Source organism: Carassius carassius, chromosome 14 (genome assembly GCF_963082965.1).
Source record: "Carassius carassius chromosome 14, fCarCar2.1, whole genome shotgun sequence".
Taxonomy (NCBI): domain Eukaryota; kingdom Metazoa; phylum Chordata; class Actinopteri; order Cypriniformes; family Cyprinidae; genus Carassius; species Carassius carassius.
This window is the reverse complement of record NC_081768.1, coordinates 5561401-5576778: the sequence shown is the minus strand read 5'-3', so window position 1 is coordinate 5576778 and position 15378 is coordinate 5561401. Positions and strand designations below refer to the sequence as shown.

Genomic DNA, 15378 nt, shown 5'->3' with positions numbered 1-15378 from the left:
AATTTCAAGGTCATGGTGATTTATTAAAAGGAGTGTTCTGGATTCAATACATGTTAAAGGAATTCAAGACAGTTGAAAATCACAGAAAATATAGAATAATCTTCATTTAAAATTGAAGTATATGGGACCAGGAACTAAATATTAAAATGTATAAATGTTGAAGAGAAGTATTCCCAATTCTAAAAATATACAATGTTTAGACTTTTAGAACTCAAACATGAATAATTCAGCATAAGTCAGCATTCCTGCTGCTCAAGTCTTGAGCTGGTAAAATCTACACCTTGAATGCAATGCAAGTAACTTTTTTATATTAAAGCATGATGAGAAGATAAGTGCTATAACAATCATCACAGCAACATTTCTGCTTTAATGCTTTAAACCATCTGGAATGCTGGCCCATTATACCCCAATTTTAAGTGCACTACATTGACAAACTACAAAAAATTATTTTCTGTGGTAATCAACATCATAACACAAAACGCAGAGCATTTTTTATTTAACTTGTATTGAACAGGACTTCAATTCTGGTCCAGTACAGACCCATGAAAGATCTTTTGGGAGTTGCTCCTTTGACATGACAAGGCTACTAAACATCAACACAGGGTTTAGAAGTGCTTTAAGGCGAGTATACGGGTCCACAGGTGCTCTGCAGAGATTCTGGGGAGTTTGTGAGAGTATCTGACCAAGACATACGTCCCTCCTGCAGCAGATACAGCTCCACACAGCCACAGACCTTGAGTGATCACCTGCAAAAGACCAGCCAGACCATTAGCTATTTTATTATACCGTGAAAATGTAAAGTACTTTTTAAATCCAAGTTTTAGGTGAACAATGTAGGCTACTAAAAACATCTACAGTGAAGGACAATTTCCATTAAGTTTGGACATTTATTGTTAAATGAAAAGCACTATAATTAAATGAAATTACATTAAACAGTGTAGTTGATGAAAACAAATTAGGCTTTTACAATTATAGGCTACGCCTAATTTTACAATAAAGATACAATGAAACAAAAACATATATTGCAAAAAAAAAAAAAACTAATGCTGCTGTTTTGAACTTTCTATTTATTAAATAATCCTGAAAATGTATCATGGTTCCCACAATTTTTGTTTTTATAATTAATAATAATAGCTGATTTCTGAAGGATCATGTGTCACTTAAGACTGGAGTAATGATGCTGAAAATTCAGCTGTGCAACAAATAAATAAATAACATTTTAAAATATATTAAAATTGAAAAGGTTTCATGACAATATTGCTGTTTTTACAGACTTTTTATCAAATAAATGCAGCCTTGGTGAGCAAAAGATTCAAAATCAGATATTTAGATTCACAAATAACTTGTGTTTCACGCACAAAAGAATAGTCAAATCTAGTGCATTGCATTGTGGAATACAGTATGCTGCTAAAGCATACATTTCAGCAAAAAAAAAAAAAAAAAATCCAAATCTTATCAGCTCATTAGTTTCAGTTCTAGAAACATACTTTGATTAGATCCTGAACTGCAGCATGGCCTTTTCAAGTTTATAAATCAATAAATAACAATGAAAGTTATTTTTCTACCATCAGTGTATAATGTGATATTATGAACATAACACTAATGGATTAATGTTTTGTTGATAGCTCAGAAAGGAAGACCTGTTTTAAAACACTTTAGTCTCATGCGGCTCCTGAATTTACACTGGCATTGGTCATTTGTCAGCCAAACGTTTGTCTCTTTCAAACACACAGGATTGGTCTTCACCTTATTTTGCCAATGCCAGCGCTTCACCGCTTCATGGTACCGTGTTCTGGTGAATGTGACCTAAGAAGCAAGTAATCCACCATACGAATTAGTGAACTAACCACCAACTAAAAACAAGATGATTCAGAACGCAGAAAGGAAGGCTCTTACCATTGTGTAAAGTGGAATGATTGTTTTTGGCATGATGAAATGAAAGAAATTGTCCAGGTATTTTCGAAACAGGAAATATCTGGAATTGACGTGTGCTCTCATCTGCGACACAGATCACATCATGAGCGAAACTAACAGCAGCATTTAATGCTCTAGCTCTTGGTCTGGCCTACACCTCTTGAAAACAAATGTGTGTGTCTGTATCTTCACCCTGCCATCAGTAATGAGGTTGACCTGTGTCACTGTGGCCTGTATGTCACATGCAATCATCTGGACAGACTCATTACTGCTGCTGTGTGAGTGTGTGTGTGTTTGTTCTGTAATGTATGTGTGTATACTACTTAATGAACAGAAAAACCCATGACCTTGATGTTGCTAGCTAAGAGGCGCTACAGGAATATATTATATCCTCTATTCATTTATTTTTAGTTTGAATGTATTATCATCCATCCATCAGGATTTATCTTTACAATTTATACAACCTCATTCCAATTCAAAGAAAAAAATTGCTCTTGTGGTACTTTAACTGGTATGTGCAGCGCCGCTTCAGGTCGAACACAACTGTTGTCAAATGAATGAAATGGAAGTCATGTGACAGCACCTGGTGTTCAGATACAGTATTGCATGGTCTACCTCTACATAGTTGTACATGGCCAGGTCAGCTATGGCGTGATCGTCAGGTACACGGACTCTGGTGTATTTTTCAAGCACAGCAGCTGCAGGCAAAGCATATTAAAAAATTCTTAATTTAATCTGCAAACAAATATTTGGCATCCCTTAGATCTCTCTTAGAGTTTATTAAACAGTAATGCTAATTACTGATGTTACTCTGGGATGAAATGTTACAAACAGTACTTGATTTATTTAAAATTATACGTTTTATTATGTTTATTATATAAATAAGAAGAAGATTAAAATAAATGTATTTTAACATTTTTTTATAATTTAATTAATTAATTCCTTTAGTCACAGAAATTTGGGGGGGTTTCTGTCTTACCAAGGTTTTCATTCAGCTGGTCCATAATCTCGTCAAAAACTAAACAATCCTCAAAGCCCTGTGAAACAAAATAAAATAATGACACGTTTATTAGTTATTAATATTATTTCACTTTGCTGAAAATTTCAATCTGCAAGACCATCAATGACTACATTTACAAGCACCCAATTTTTAAAATAAGATCCATATCAGGGTTAGTATAGTTAACTAAATATATGTGTGTGTGTGTGTGTGTGTGTGTGTGTGTGTGTGTGTGTGTGTGTGTGTGTGTGTGTGTCTGTGTGTGTGTGTGTGTGTGTGTGTGTGTGTGTGCGTGTGTGTGCGTGTGCGTCATAAGTAGCACAGGTATATTAGATTGTTAGCAGTAGCCAACAATACATTGTATGGGTCAAAATTATACATTGTTATTTTATGCCAAAAATCATTAAGATATTAAGTAAGGATCATATTCCATTAAAATATTTTTTACATTTCATTTCGTAAATATATCAAAACTTAATTAGTAATATGCATTGCTAAGGACTTGTATTCCAGGCAGTTTTCTCTATATTATATATTTTTGAACCCTCAGATTCCAGATTTTTAAACAGTTGTATCTCAGCCAAGTATTGACCTATAGCAAAACATACATCAATGGAAAGCTTATTTATTATTGTATAAATCCCAGTTTTTCAAAACATTGACTTTTATGACTGGTTTTGTGTTCCATGGTCACATATATAATTTCAGACATATTTTAATTACCAAAAATGAATTTTAAAATAGACCTAAAAACTAATTCAAACTATGATACTACTACATACTAAAGTAACACTGGTCCATGTTCTGGTCAAGCTTTTATTCAGTACAAATATGTTTGCATGCTCCAGAACTATTGGAACATATCTGTATACTGTTAATCAGATTTCATCTGGTCTTCAGGTTATGTTTACAACCCGAATTCCGGAAAAGTTGGGATGTTTTTTAATTTTGAATAAAATGAAAACTAAAAGACTTTCAAATCACATGAGCCAATATTTTATTCACAATAGAACATAGATAACATAGCAAATGTTTAAACTGAGAAAGTTTACAATTTTATGCACAAAATGAGCTCATTTCAATTTTGATTTCTGCTACAGGTCTCAAAATAGTTGGGACGGGGCATGTTTACCATGGTGTAGCATCTCCTTTTCTTTTCAAAACAGTTTGAAGACGTCTGGGCATTGAGGCTATGAGTTGCTGGAGTTTTGCTGTTGGAATTTGGTCCCATTCTTGCCTTATATAGATTTCCAGCTGCTGAAGAGTTCGTGGTCATCTTTGACGTATTTTTCGTTTAATGATGCACCAAATGTTCTCTATAGGTGAAAGATCTGGACTGCAGGCAGGCCAGGTTAGCACCCGGACTCTTCTACGATGAAGCCATGCTGTTGTTATAGCTGCAGTATGTGGTTTTGCATTGTCCTGCTGAAATAAACAAGGCCTTCCCTGAAATAGACGTTGTTTGGAGGGAAGCATATGTTGCTTTAAAACCTTTATATACCTTTCAGCATTCACAGATCCTTCCAAAACATGCAAGCTGCCCATACCGTATGCACTTATGCACCCCCATACCATCAGAGATGCTGGCTTTTGAACTGAACGCTGATAACATGCTGGAAGGTCTCCCTCCTCTTTAGCCCGGAGGACACGGCGTCCGTGATTTCCAACAAGAATGTCAAATTTGGACTCGTCTGACCATAAAACACTATTCCACTTTGAAATAGTCCATTTTAAATGAGCCTTGGCCCACAGGACACGACGGCGCTTCTGGACCATGTTCACATATGGCTTCCTTTTTGCATGATAGAGCTTTAGTTGGCATCTGCTGATGGCACGGCGGATTGTGTTTACCGACAGTGGTTTCTGAAAGTATTCCTGGGCCCATTTAGTAATGTCATTGACACAATCATGCCGATGAGTGATGCAGTGTCGTCTGAGACCCCGAAGACCACGGGCATCCAATAAAGGTCTCCGGCCTTGTCCCTTACGCACAGAGATTTCTCCAGTTTCTCTGAATCTTTTGATGATGTTATGCACTGTAGATGATGAGATTTGCAAAGCCTTTGCAATTTGACGTTGAGGAACATTGTTTTTAAAGTTTTCCACAATTTTTTTACGCAGTCTTTCACAGATTGGAGAGCCTCTGCCCATCTTTACTTCTGAGAGACTCTGCTTCTCTAATACAAAGCTTTTATAGCTAATCATGTTACAGACCTGATATCAATTAACTTAATTAATCACTAGATGTTCTCCCAGCTGAATCTTTTCAAAACTGCTTGCTTTTTTAGCCATTTGTTGCCCCCGTGCCAACTTTTTTGAGACCTGTAGCAGGCATTAAATTTTAAATGAGCTAATTAAGTGGATAAAAGTGTAAAATTTCTCAGTTTAAACATTTGCTACGTTATCTATGTTCTATTGTGAATAAAATATTGGCTCATGTGATTTGAAATTCCTTTAGTTTTCATTTTATTAAAATTTAAAAAACGTCCCAACTTTTCCGGAATTCGGGTTGTACATCACTGGGAGAAATTACAGCTGGAGACTTATTGAAAAAACTGAAGCGTGTTGATGAGTATGAATATCCTCTCCACCCCCACTTACTGCATTCATGCCTTGACCATAGAAAGGAACCACAGCGTGGGCCGCATCTCCCATAAGAACACACTTATCAAAGAGATGATACGGGGAGCACTTCACAGAGACCATGGCCTGAGCCGGCAGCCGGAAGAAATCCTGTTTGAGAGCCTCACTGTGAAAACACACAGACACACTCAGTCCATAACGTACATGCATTTATAACACTGGCACGTCTGTCTGTGGCACAGTGACTCACTGCTTAATTATGTTAATTATGACATTCAATGTAGGACAATCTCATTCAAAGCTTCCTGTTAATTAAAAAAAGAAAAACAACATTCTTAGAATTACAATCTGAACAATTACACTGACAAGTTACTCATATAATATAAAATCCGGAAACTGAATATGCTATATTAAGGTCAGTGTACATGTGTTTATATGTTGTTTCAAATTCGTTTGACTTTTATTAGATTTAGATTTAGATTTATTCACTTAGCTGACGCTTTTATCCAAAGCGACTTACAATTGCCACATATGTCAGAGGTCACACACCTCTGGAGCAACTAGGGGTTAAGTGTCTTGCTCAGGAACACATTGGTGTCTCACAGTGGATTCGAACCCGGGTCTCTCACACCAAAGACATGTGTCTTATCCACTGCGCTAGCACCACCCCATTATTTATAATTCAGTGAAACAAAAAAAGGGCACTATTAGTCACCATTTACTGCATTTTTTGGGATACAAATAAAGCAAATGTGCCTGGGACTTTTATTAAGCCTAATATCTCCTTTTTGTTTCAAAGAAGAAAGAAACACATGGCTTGAGTTAATGATGACTGAATATTTTAATTTCTGGGTGAAATATACTTAAAATATACAACAACAAAAAAATAATAATACTCATACTCTACCATTCCTACTCCAACCATAAACTGAATTCAGCAAGGATGCATTCATTTCATCAAAAATAATGGCATTAATAATGTTACAAAATATAAGCAGCACAACTGTTTCCAGCATTGATAATAATAAGCAAATCATCATCCCAGTACTGTATCTCCTTCATATTAAAAAGCCGCCCGCTGGGCTGTGTGTCTGTTAGACTGCAGTTTCACACCTCACTGAGAGAAGCACGAAGCAGAAAGATTGACATGAGACTGAAAGAGAAACAGAACAAAGTGTACTCACATTCCTATTAGAGGTATGGAGTCAGGAAAGTATTTCTGAAAGAAACGGATGACCTCGTCACCGGAGCGGATCTTCTCGAAATCTTCAAAGGGCATGAAGAGTGTGCATGTGAATGTCCTGTCCTTAAAAAACCCAAATCAAAAGAAACATGATTTTCTGCCAGGAAAACCACAATTTAACCGCAGCAAAAGATTATAATGCACTTTCAAAACACCTTCGGAGGAAATACTTGTACAGAAATGTGAGACCTTTTGCATTTGTATGGAAAACCACACTATACATAATACCCAGCCCTAACTCTAACAGCAAATAACAAACTAATAAATAGTTAATCCCCCCAAAAATGTAAAATAATAATAATAATATAATAGCAAAAACTAATAATAATAATAATAATAACAAAATACTTATACTACTAAAAATAAATACTACTACTCTTTATGATAATAATAATACAACACAAGATAACATGTTTACAAACACTTAAAATATTTTTTACATTTTTATAATCATAGTAATAATAATGAAAACACTAGGTAATAGATATTCGCAAAAAAAGTTAATAAACAGTAAAATAATAAAATATTCTGTAGTTTAAAAAACAATATATTGAAAATTGTAATATTGTAATTGAAAAAGTATAATAATGTAATTAAAAATAACAATATATGAGTAAAACACAAAGAAAATGATTACGTGACTTTACCAAGTTGGGCAGGGCAATCATCATGAAAGTGTTTCTGGGCCAAATGTGCAAGTAATTGGGCTCCATTGCAAACTTAGAGGACACAGAGAGAACGAGATGTGAGCAGATAAAATGATGGCAGATATGTAATGAAGACTGCCAGATAACATTGTTGTGACACCTACATCTCCGTCTTTAGGAGGCATGGTGAGCTCCATGTACCCGTGGGGAATGTATGTCTGGCTGTAATTGAAACGACTTTGCCGTAGGTACTGCTTCCTGACGGCAGAGAAAGCTCCATCACAGCCTACAATCAGATCAGCCTGGATCTCCTTCTTCTGGCCATCAGGTCTGTTCAGAGACAAAATCTCTGCTGAAATATAATCTGATTCACACTCAATATACAAACACGCACATACATTTACCACATGACCCTCTTGGGCAGCTAAACCTGATCTGTGATTGAAGATGTTTAAAAAAGCTTTTCAAAAGTTTAGTTCACCTAAAATTTAAAACTTTGTGCTCAAAGAAAAGAAATATGGGTTTGGAATGAAAATAGGGTGGGTAAATAATATTGTTGAAATATGTATTTTTTTTTTCAAGTCTGTATAGTTAGTTTTTTATATTTATATTTTTATATTTATTTTATATGTATTTATATATTTATTTTTGTTTATTTCATGTTAACTATTTAAGTATTTAAAGTTAAACTAAACAACAATGAGAAATTCAAGTATCAAAATTGTTATTTTAAGACTTTTGTTTTAGTTAACGACTTATATAGTGACAGAAACTGTGACTATTACTTTACATGGCACCCAAGGTATTTTAAATAAAATCACGGTATTATTCACTCCCCAAAATGGAGACAGAAAGTGATTACAGTTTACCCAACGAAGGTCATCGTTCCCGATTTTGGACTCCAGTCCTGCAGCTTGTGATCAAAGTTCAGTGTAGTGTTTGGATATGCATCTGCCGCTGCAAGAAAAAAAAAATCAATTCTGTATGTTTATTCAGTAAATAAAAGGAATAAGATTCAAACTGGATTGATTTTTTGATACTAAACTCATTTCTGCTTAAATTAACTAACTTTTAGAAATGGCATTCACAAGTTTGCAACCTGCCATTCAGAAGTGTGGGGGTTAATTTTTTCTAAAGGAAATTAATACTTTTAAGGCCTGTTCACACCAAGAATGATAACTATAAAGATATAGCTCTAAAAATCTAAGAATATCAGAGTCCACACCACAACTATAACAATAAAGTCACAGAGAAACAATATCATTGGAATCACTTTCAAAAAAAAAATTCTCTAGGTGATGAATGAAAAAACTAATTGACAGCCAATCAGGATCAATCCTGCTGTCTCGAGAATGTCCGCTAGTGTGTACACTAATATCTTTATCTTTATAGTTATCGTTCTTTTTGTGAAATGGCATTTATTCAACAAAAAGACACTGAATTGATCAAAAGTGAAAGCAAAGACAAAAAATGTACATTTCAAAATAAATGCTCTTCTTTTGAACTTAATATTCATCAAAGAATCCCGGAAAAAAAAATGTATCACAGTTTCCACTAAACTATTAAGTAGCTCCTTTTCAGCTTTGCCATCACAGGAATAAATTACATTTGAAAAATATTTAAATAGAAAACAAATATTTGAAATTGGAATAATATTTCACAATATTACAGTTTTTACAGTAGATCAAATAAATGTGGCCTTGGTGAACATAAGAGACTTCTCCAAAAATATTTAAAATTGGAAAACCTTTTCACAAAACTTAAACTACTACTCCAACAAAAAATTTAACTGAATATTCAAAAAAGGGACTTGATTTTATCCATTATTGACTGATTAAATCCCAAAAAGTGGGCAAATGAAGAGAGGACTTGAAACAAAAAATATTTGAGGCCATTTGGGATTGATATGCAAATAGGGACGTATATCTTCAAAATAACCTAAGAGGTCATTTAAAAAAACAAATGAAGGTACATAAGGTACTATATAATGTATAACGTGGCACATTAAGTGTTGCAAATCGTTGTTTAAATGAACTGTCACCTGTTAGCAGCTCCTTGTTGAGGTTAGCTCTGTCCACAGAGAGGATGTACTACAACAGAAAGAACAGTCATATTTCGGGAACTTCCAGTTTAGTGTCAGTCAGCCGTGGAAAATGACAATTTTAATCTCTATCATGCATGTTCTGGATTATCTGGGATATTTTAAATCTGAAATGATGGATTTATGACAGCCATGGAGTTCAGTCACCTGAAAGGCACTATAATCTACAGCTTAGATGTCACAACTGTTTAAATGCACCTTGACGCACATTGTTTGCAGCAGTGAGTGTGTATTGTGAGGGGATTACATAGTAGTAGCAGCAATAAGCTAATGGTTTAAAAGCAGTTCTGTTTCAGTCCATCTGGTGATTTCCAATCAACATAATCCCCGCAGACCTCATGAGGAACAAAATGAACACACAAACTGGGCCAGAGAAACCTGAGCTTTTCATCTCAGCTGTTTTCAAAGCATATTTAGGGCTGTTTTGTTGCAAAGATGACAGAATGTCTCACGAGCTGTGATTTATTTCTGAGTTAAACAGGATATTTAGTTGTGTTAATCAGTGGTTCTCAACTGGTTCTTCTTCATTATAAATATTTAATATTGGACATTTAAAAAAACTAAATGTTTTGAAAAATGGTGAATAATAAAATGACTTCAAAATATGCACATGCATTAAGATGCAATTATTTAAATGATATACCTCCTACTTCTTATTAGTTTCTTTGTTCATAAATTTCAATGATATTATGATGACCTACACAGGCCCAAAATGCAATTGTATTAATTATGCAAAATTACTTCAATTAAATACCATCTCTTTCTTAATTAGTTTTTGTTTATAAATGTTGATATGCAGGCTCAGAAAACAAATTTATTAATATGAAAAATAATTCAAATTATATACCACTCACTATTTTGTTCTTTCTTTCATACATTTCAGTGATATTCTAATGACCTATACAGACCCTAAAATGCACATTTATTTATATGTAAAATTATACAAATGATATGTTTTATTCATAATAATAATAATTATTATTATTAATATTTTGTTCATAACAACCTGTCCATGTTCACTTGCATTCAGATTTCTGTCAAACTACTGTAGTCTTATTTATTCCACATTTATAATAATTAGACTTGTGTAGATGTGTCAGGAAACCAAATGTGCGGATTTCTCATAAAAAGAAATGCCAAAGTCCTAATTGCCACTATTATGTGTGTATTATGATTGTAATGATTAACAAATTGGTGGGAGGGGAGATGGTTGTATTGACTCTGCTGGGGTCATTGGTCACATATCAGCAAGCAGACTCCAAGCATGAATGTATGTGTGATGTAAATGTTCTCAACTAGTGGGTTAATAACCCTGTAACTGTGCAGCAACTTTACTGCAACCTGTCATGTGACTGTGCATTTCTGAAACACTGAGATAAAGATCCAAAGGATAGCCAGTTGAAGTTCAATGTTTGTGTGAATATGAATGTGTAAATCTGAAAATATGTACTGTTACCTGTCCCTTTTTGCCGTAGGGTATTTGAGAGCGTTTTCCATTCAGATTATGGATCATTCGGGCATGCATTGGAATGCCTTTAGAGACTATCTGTAAAAATAAAAAAACACATGACAATATATATATGTTCACAGTCTCAATGATGTTATACACTACCGCTCAAATGTTTGGGGTCAGTAATGTTTTATTATACTCACTGAGGCTGGATTTATTTCATAAAAAAATACAGTTGAAACAGCAATACTTTGAAATAATATTAGATTTTTCTTTTTTAATATATGAATTAATGTTAGGAAATTTTCAGCATCATTTCTCCAGTCTTCAGTGTCACATGATCCTTCCGCAATCATTCTAAAATTCTGAAATGCTGCACAATAACCTTTTTTTGTTGTTGTTTTTGTTTTTTGGATCCTTTCACAAATAGATAGTTCAAAAGAGTAGCATTTTTTTGAAATGTAAATTTTGTTAAGGTATTTACTGTCACCTCTAATTAAATCAATACATACATGTTGAATAAAAGATCAAATAAAATACTATTTTATATATATTATACAAGTCATTGAGGCACAATACTTGGAACTAAAGCCAGAGAGCAATGAAAAAATGTAAAAATGTACGTAGTTGAAGCCCCTTACCAAAACCTAACCCTAAAATCTCATTTGAAAATGACCGGGGTTGATGGGAATATTGTTGCAGGACCAACAAAAGCTGTTGCTCCAGGCAGATGTCCTATTTGGGTAAATCATGTTATGTACGTTAAATAGAAGAACTAACAACAGCTCCATCCGTCCACCTTATGCCTCTAAAGCTTCAGACTGTCTGTCACACTCTGTCAGATATGAAAATCATGTTAACTCAGGGTTGATTTCATACAGTATCCCTGATCTGGCATTTCTGACTCTGTCGAGCTGAATCACACAGTGTAAAATAACCGAATCACAGAGACACAGGACTCTGTGTGCTAACCATATACAATTCAATCCTTCCTATCAAAACTCTAAGCTTGACTGTCTATGCATTGAGTGCAAGTAGAATTTGACCTAGTTTCACATGGTCAGACTTCCTCATAGTACTTTCAACACTTCCCTCTGCGGAAAAGCCCGAGCATAGCTCAGTCATCACAGAATTCATGAGTTCTTACAGTAAATACTGTACTACTGGTTGCCAAGATAATATTTTTATTATATTTTTCCTAAAAGTGTGAATCGTGATAGAAAAATGCTAAATGATAAACCCAGCTCCAAGGGGATTGTCTCTTTAATAAGTGTACTAAACTGTAAGCCACTGTATTGATCAAAGCATCTGCTAATGGCTTCTTACTACTTGATCAAAACACTGTGCTATCATTAATTAAACTGCCTAGTGTCTACGAAAATGTTGAATATGATGGCTTTAATCAGCTCTTTTATAAAGAGGAGACTAATGTATGCAAAATCAGAATAAATTCATGCTACAAGCGCTTAACTTCCACAAAAAACAATGATTAAACCCACCTTATCCTCCATTCCCACATGTTTCAAGGCCTGGCGCCCCCTATGTGACAGAGCCAAGTTGATGCTTCGACCTTTCACGACTTTTGCTTGACGAATATCTAACAGAACAAAAGTTTAAACGAAGAGGTTAGGAATGCATTTGAAGTTAGGAAGACATTTGAAACCCTATATCTGTACATTATGAGAATGTGGTGGTCTATAATTGTCTAAAATCCTTCCACAATATTATAACTGAGCTTACATTTTTTTGAAGTGTGCGCCGTATGAATAATAAAGAGTGGAGCGATATAACTGAGATGCAGAATGACAGCCTGAAAATAAAGTTTTGATTAATGCTAGTGTGAGAGATATAGCTCATGTTTTCACCTTCTCGAGATTCATAGACTGCAACGTCAAATCCTCTTTTGGCAAGGAAGCAGGCATTCAGCGATCCAACCTAAATTGGTTAGAATAAGAAATAGATTATTTATGACAAAATAATTCCATGTTTTTGGATATGTACCATGTTAGTACAATTTTGTACATTGAAATATATTAGAGTTCAATGTAAATACTATATCACGGTAGGCTTTATGAAAATGGCAATTATTAACCACAATATGTTAATAGCTGTACTATGATTCAGTAAAAGTACATTTTTGGATAATAGTGTTTATACATAGGTTTTCAGAGCATCTAAAAAGCTTGCAATGACATAATTTTCCCTTATAAACTTGTACTTAAAGCATATTAAGGAAAGAGAAGACTTTTGGATGATTTTACTTCATCATTTTTATCTCAAATATCTATATAAAAGGGTACTGCTGAACTTTCTCAGGCCAGGGCTTTACATAGACACTGGCTGACCGACACAGATCTAAACAAACAAAATATTATTTACAGACAATATTCTTATGCTTTGTGTCAAGTGCAGTATTATTGGCCATATTTTATCATCAGTCTTTTTATGTCCCTTCTTTAAGCATGAGATCAGAAGATCAAACCATTAACGAAGGAAACATTTAACTTAAAGTCGGTTTATGCAACTATAAATGCATAAAGACACTTGATGAAAACATAAACACCCCCATAACTCATTGGATATATTCATGATATTATATTCTGAGCTTTGATCAAAGCCATTAACTGTGTTACACAGAAAGAGTACAGGCTACATTTAATTTAATGTAAATATAATTTATGTAGTTAGTTTAAATAATTTTTGTCAGATTACACTTGCATAAATAACTATAAAGTGCATAGAATAATGTAAAAAAATGTAATACAGTCATTAATCATTCTTCACCACATCTGTAATAGAATATTTACAGAGTTTCATAACCACTTTGTCAATCATTAACATTCTCCTGGTGAAAGTTATAGTAGAATTATAGTATACCTGTATTACTGTGATTAACAAAGGTCGCATTTTTTTATTTTTTATTTTATTTTATAGGAAACATTCTCTGTATCCATAGAAATATAACAGACCACCTGAGTCAGACAGACAACTAATACAACTTTTCTTTCATTTAGAGGTCATTTTCTGTGATTATTTCAAAGATTTTAATGACTTGATAGATAGAGACGGTAGATAGTGATTGAGAGAATTCAAAGATATGTAATCAAGTCATAAAGATCAAGTGATTCTCACCAAACCGCCTCCCACCACCGCGATCACTTTCCTCTCACTGCGGCTGGATTCATGTGTGTGCGTGGAAACACTGTCCATGATGATTAACAATACTAAAGTGTTCAGAGTTAAACAGGTGTGCTGGAATCAGTGCGTGAATGAGTTTCTGAGAGTTTTCAAGTAGGGTTTTCTGGTTATGAAGGAGGAGCAACACAAAGTCAAACATCGACAGCCGGATCAACAGGTCGCCGTTTATCAGCCCTTCAGTCTGTATGTCAGAATGGAATTACATTTTAGTTGGACCAGATATGTAACCTAATGAATGTGATGATCAAACACAACCGAACTTCACACACTAACTCAAACACACACACACACACTCACGCGGTTTACATTAGTAGTCATAATCGTCGTGCATTCATTACAGTTGGTAACACCCAAAACAACAGTTGTAACTTCAGAAAATACCGGGTTTACTCAGTACATATCAATTATGTTTGTATGATTTACAACTGTAATATCACCACCTAGTGGACGTGATCAAAATGGCATGGATTCGTGTGCGACGTCAGGACAACACTGCATTCACAACGTGACTAAGATGCGTCAGTCATTTTAATCGGTCACTGGTTATTTTAGATGCATTCTGTGACCGTCTTAATTTGACTGTGTAAATTCTCAGAATCCGTATTAATGAATTAGGGATTTTACTTAACAAAAAAAACTGCCGTGACCCGGATTCGAACCGGGGTTGCTGCGGCCACAACGCAGAGTACTAACCACTATACGATCACGGCGAGCCACCTACAAGACGAACACGTAGTGGAAAATTGACAATCATGATTACAATCATGCATATATGTGGTGTTTTACAGTCTATTTTAAAACAGCAAGGCTTTAATAAGTTATATTGATGAACAGCTGTTGTAACAACTTATTTTCATGTTGTAAACAAGAAATCACAGATTCAGCCCTGATTCTTTATTCTAGCTCTGCAAATCTACCAAACACCTGACATGCATGATACATTTTCTGTATTAAAGACTAGACTGCTTATTTTTAATCCAGAATCTGTTTAAGAACAACTCAAACTCCCAGCTCCTTACGTTACTGCATCTTTAGATCTTAAAGAACATTTTGTATAATTGTTTGTCATATAGCCTACTTGAAAACAAAACATGTTTTTAAAGGCAAAATAACAATCCGATGAAATTAATATTCAGTGAAATTTGTCTGTCAGGGTAAGCAATTCAATAAAACGTATTTTTATCCATATGATTATTTTTTATATTTTCTATGCTATTTGGAAGATTTGATATATATATTTTA

The 15378-nt window shown here is 34.3% G+C and overlaps 1 protein-coding gene and 1 non-coding gene across 2 annotated transcripts; both read right to left on the bottom strand.

Annotated features, from left to right (window-relative positions):
* Positions 1 to 225: 225 nt before the first annotated feature.
* On the bottom strand, positions 226 to 14273 carry LOC132156786 (kynurenine 3-monooxygenase). The gene is made up of 15 exons (XM_059565818.1): positions 14071 to 14273; positions 12804 to 12873; positions 12438 to 12535; positions 10945 to 11034; positions 9429 to 9477; positions 8257 to 8344; positions 7552 to 7717; positions 7388 to 7459; positions 6682 to 6803; positions 5516 to 5663; positions 2894 to 2951; positions 2530 to 2612; positions 1897 to 1998; positions 1747 to 1806; positions 226 to 746 (listed from the first exon to the last, which is right to left on the bottom strand). The coding sequence occupies exons 1-15, from the start codon at positions 14146 to 14148 to the stop codon at positions 606 to 608; spliced, it is 1425 nt and encodes a 474-aa protein (XP_059421801.1). The 5' UTR covers positions 14149 to 14273; the 3' UTR covers positions 226 to 605.
* Positions 14274 to 14774: 501 nt separating this feature from the next.
* On the bottom strand, positions 14775 to 14846 carry trnah-gug (transfer RNA histidin (anticodon GUG)). The gene has a single exon. It is a non-coding gene; the product is annotated as a tRNA-His (tRNA).
* Between the last annotated feature and the right edge of the window lie 532 nt (positions 14847 to 15378).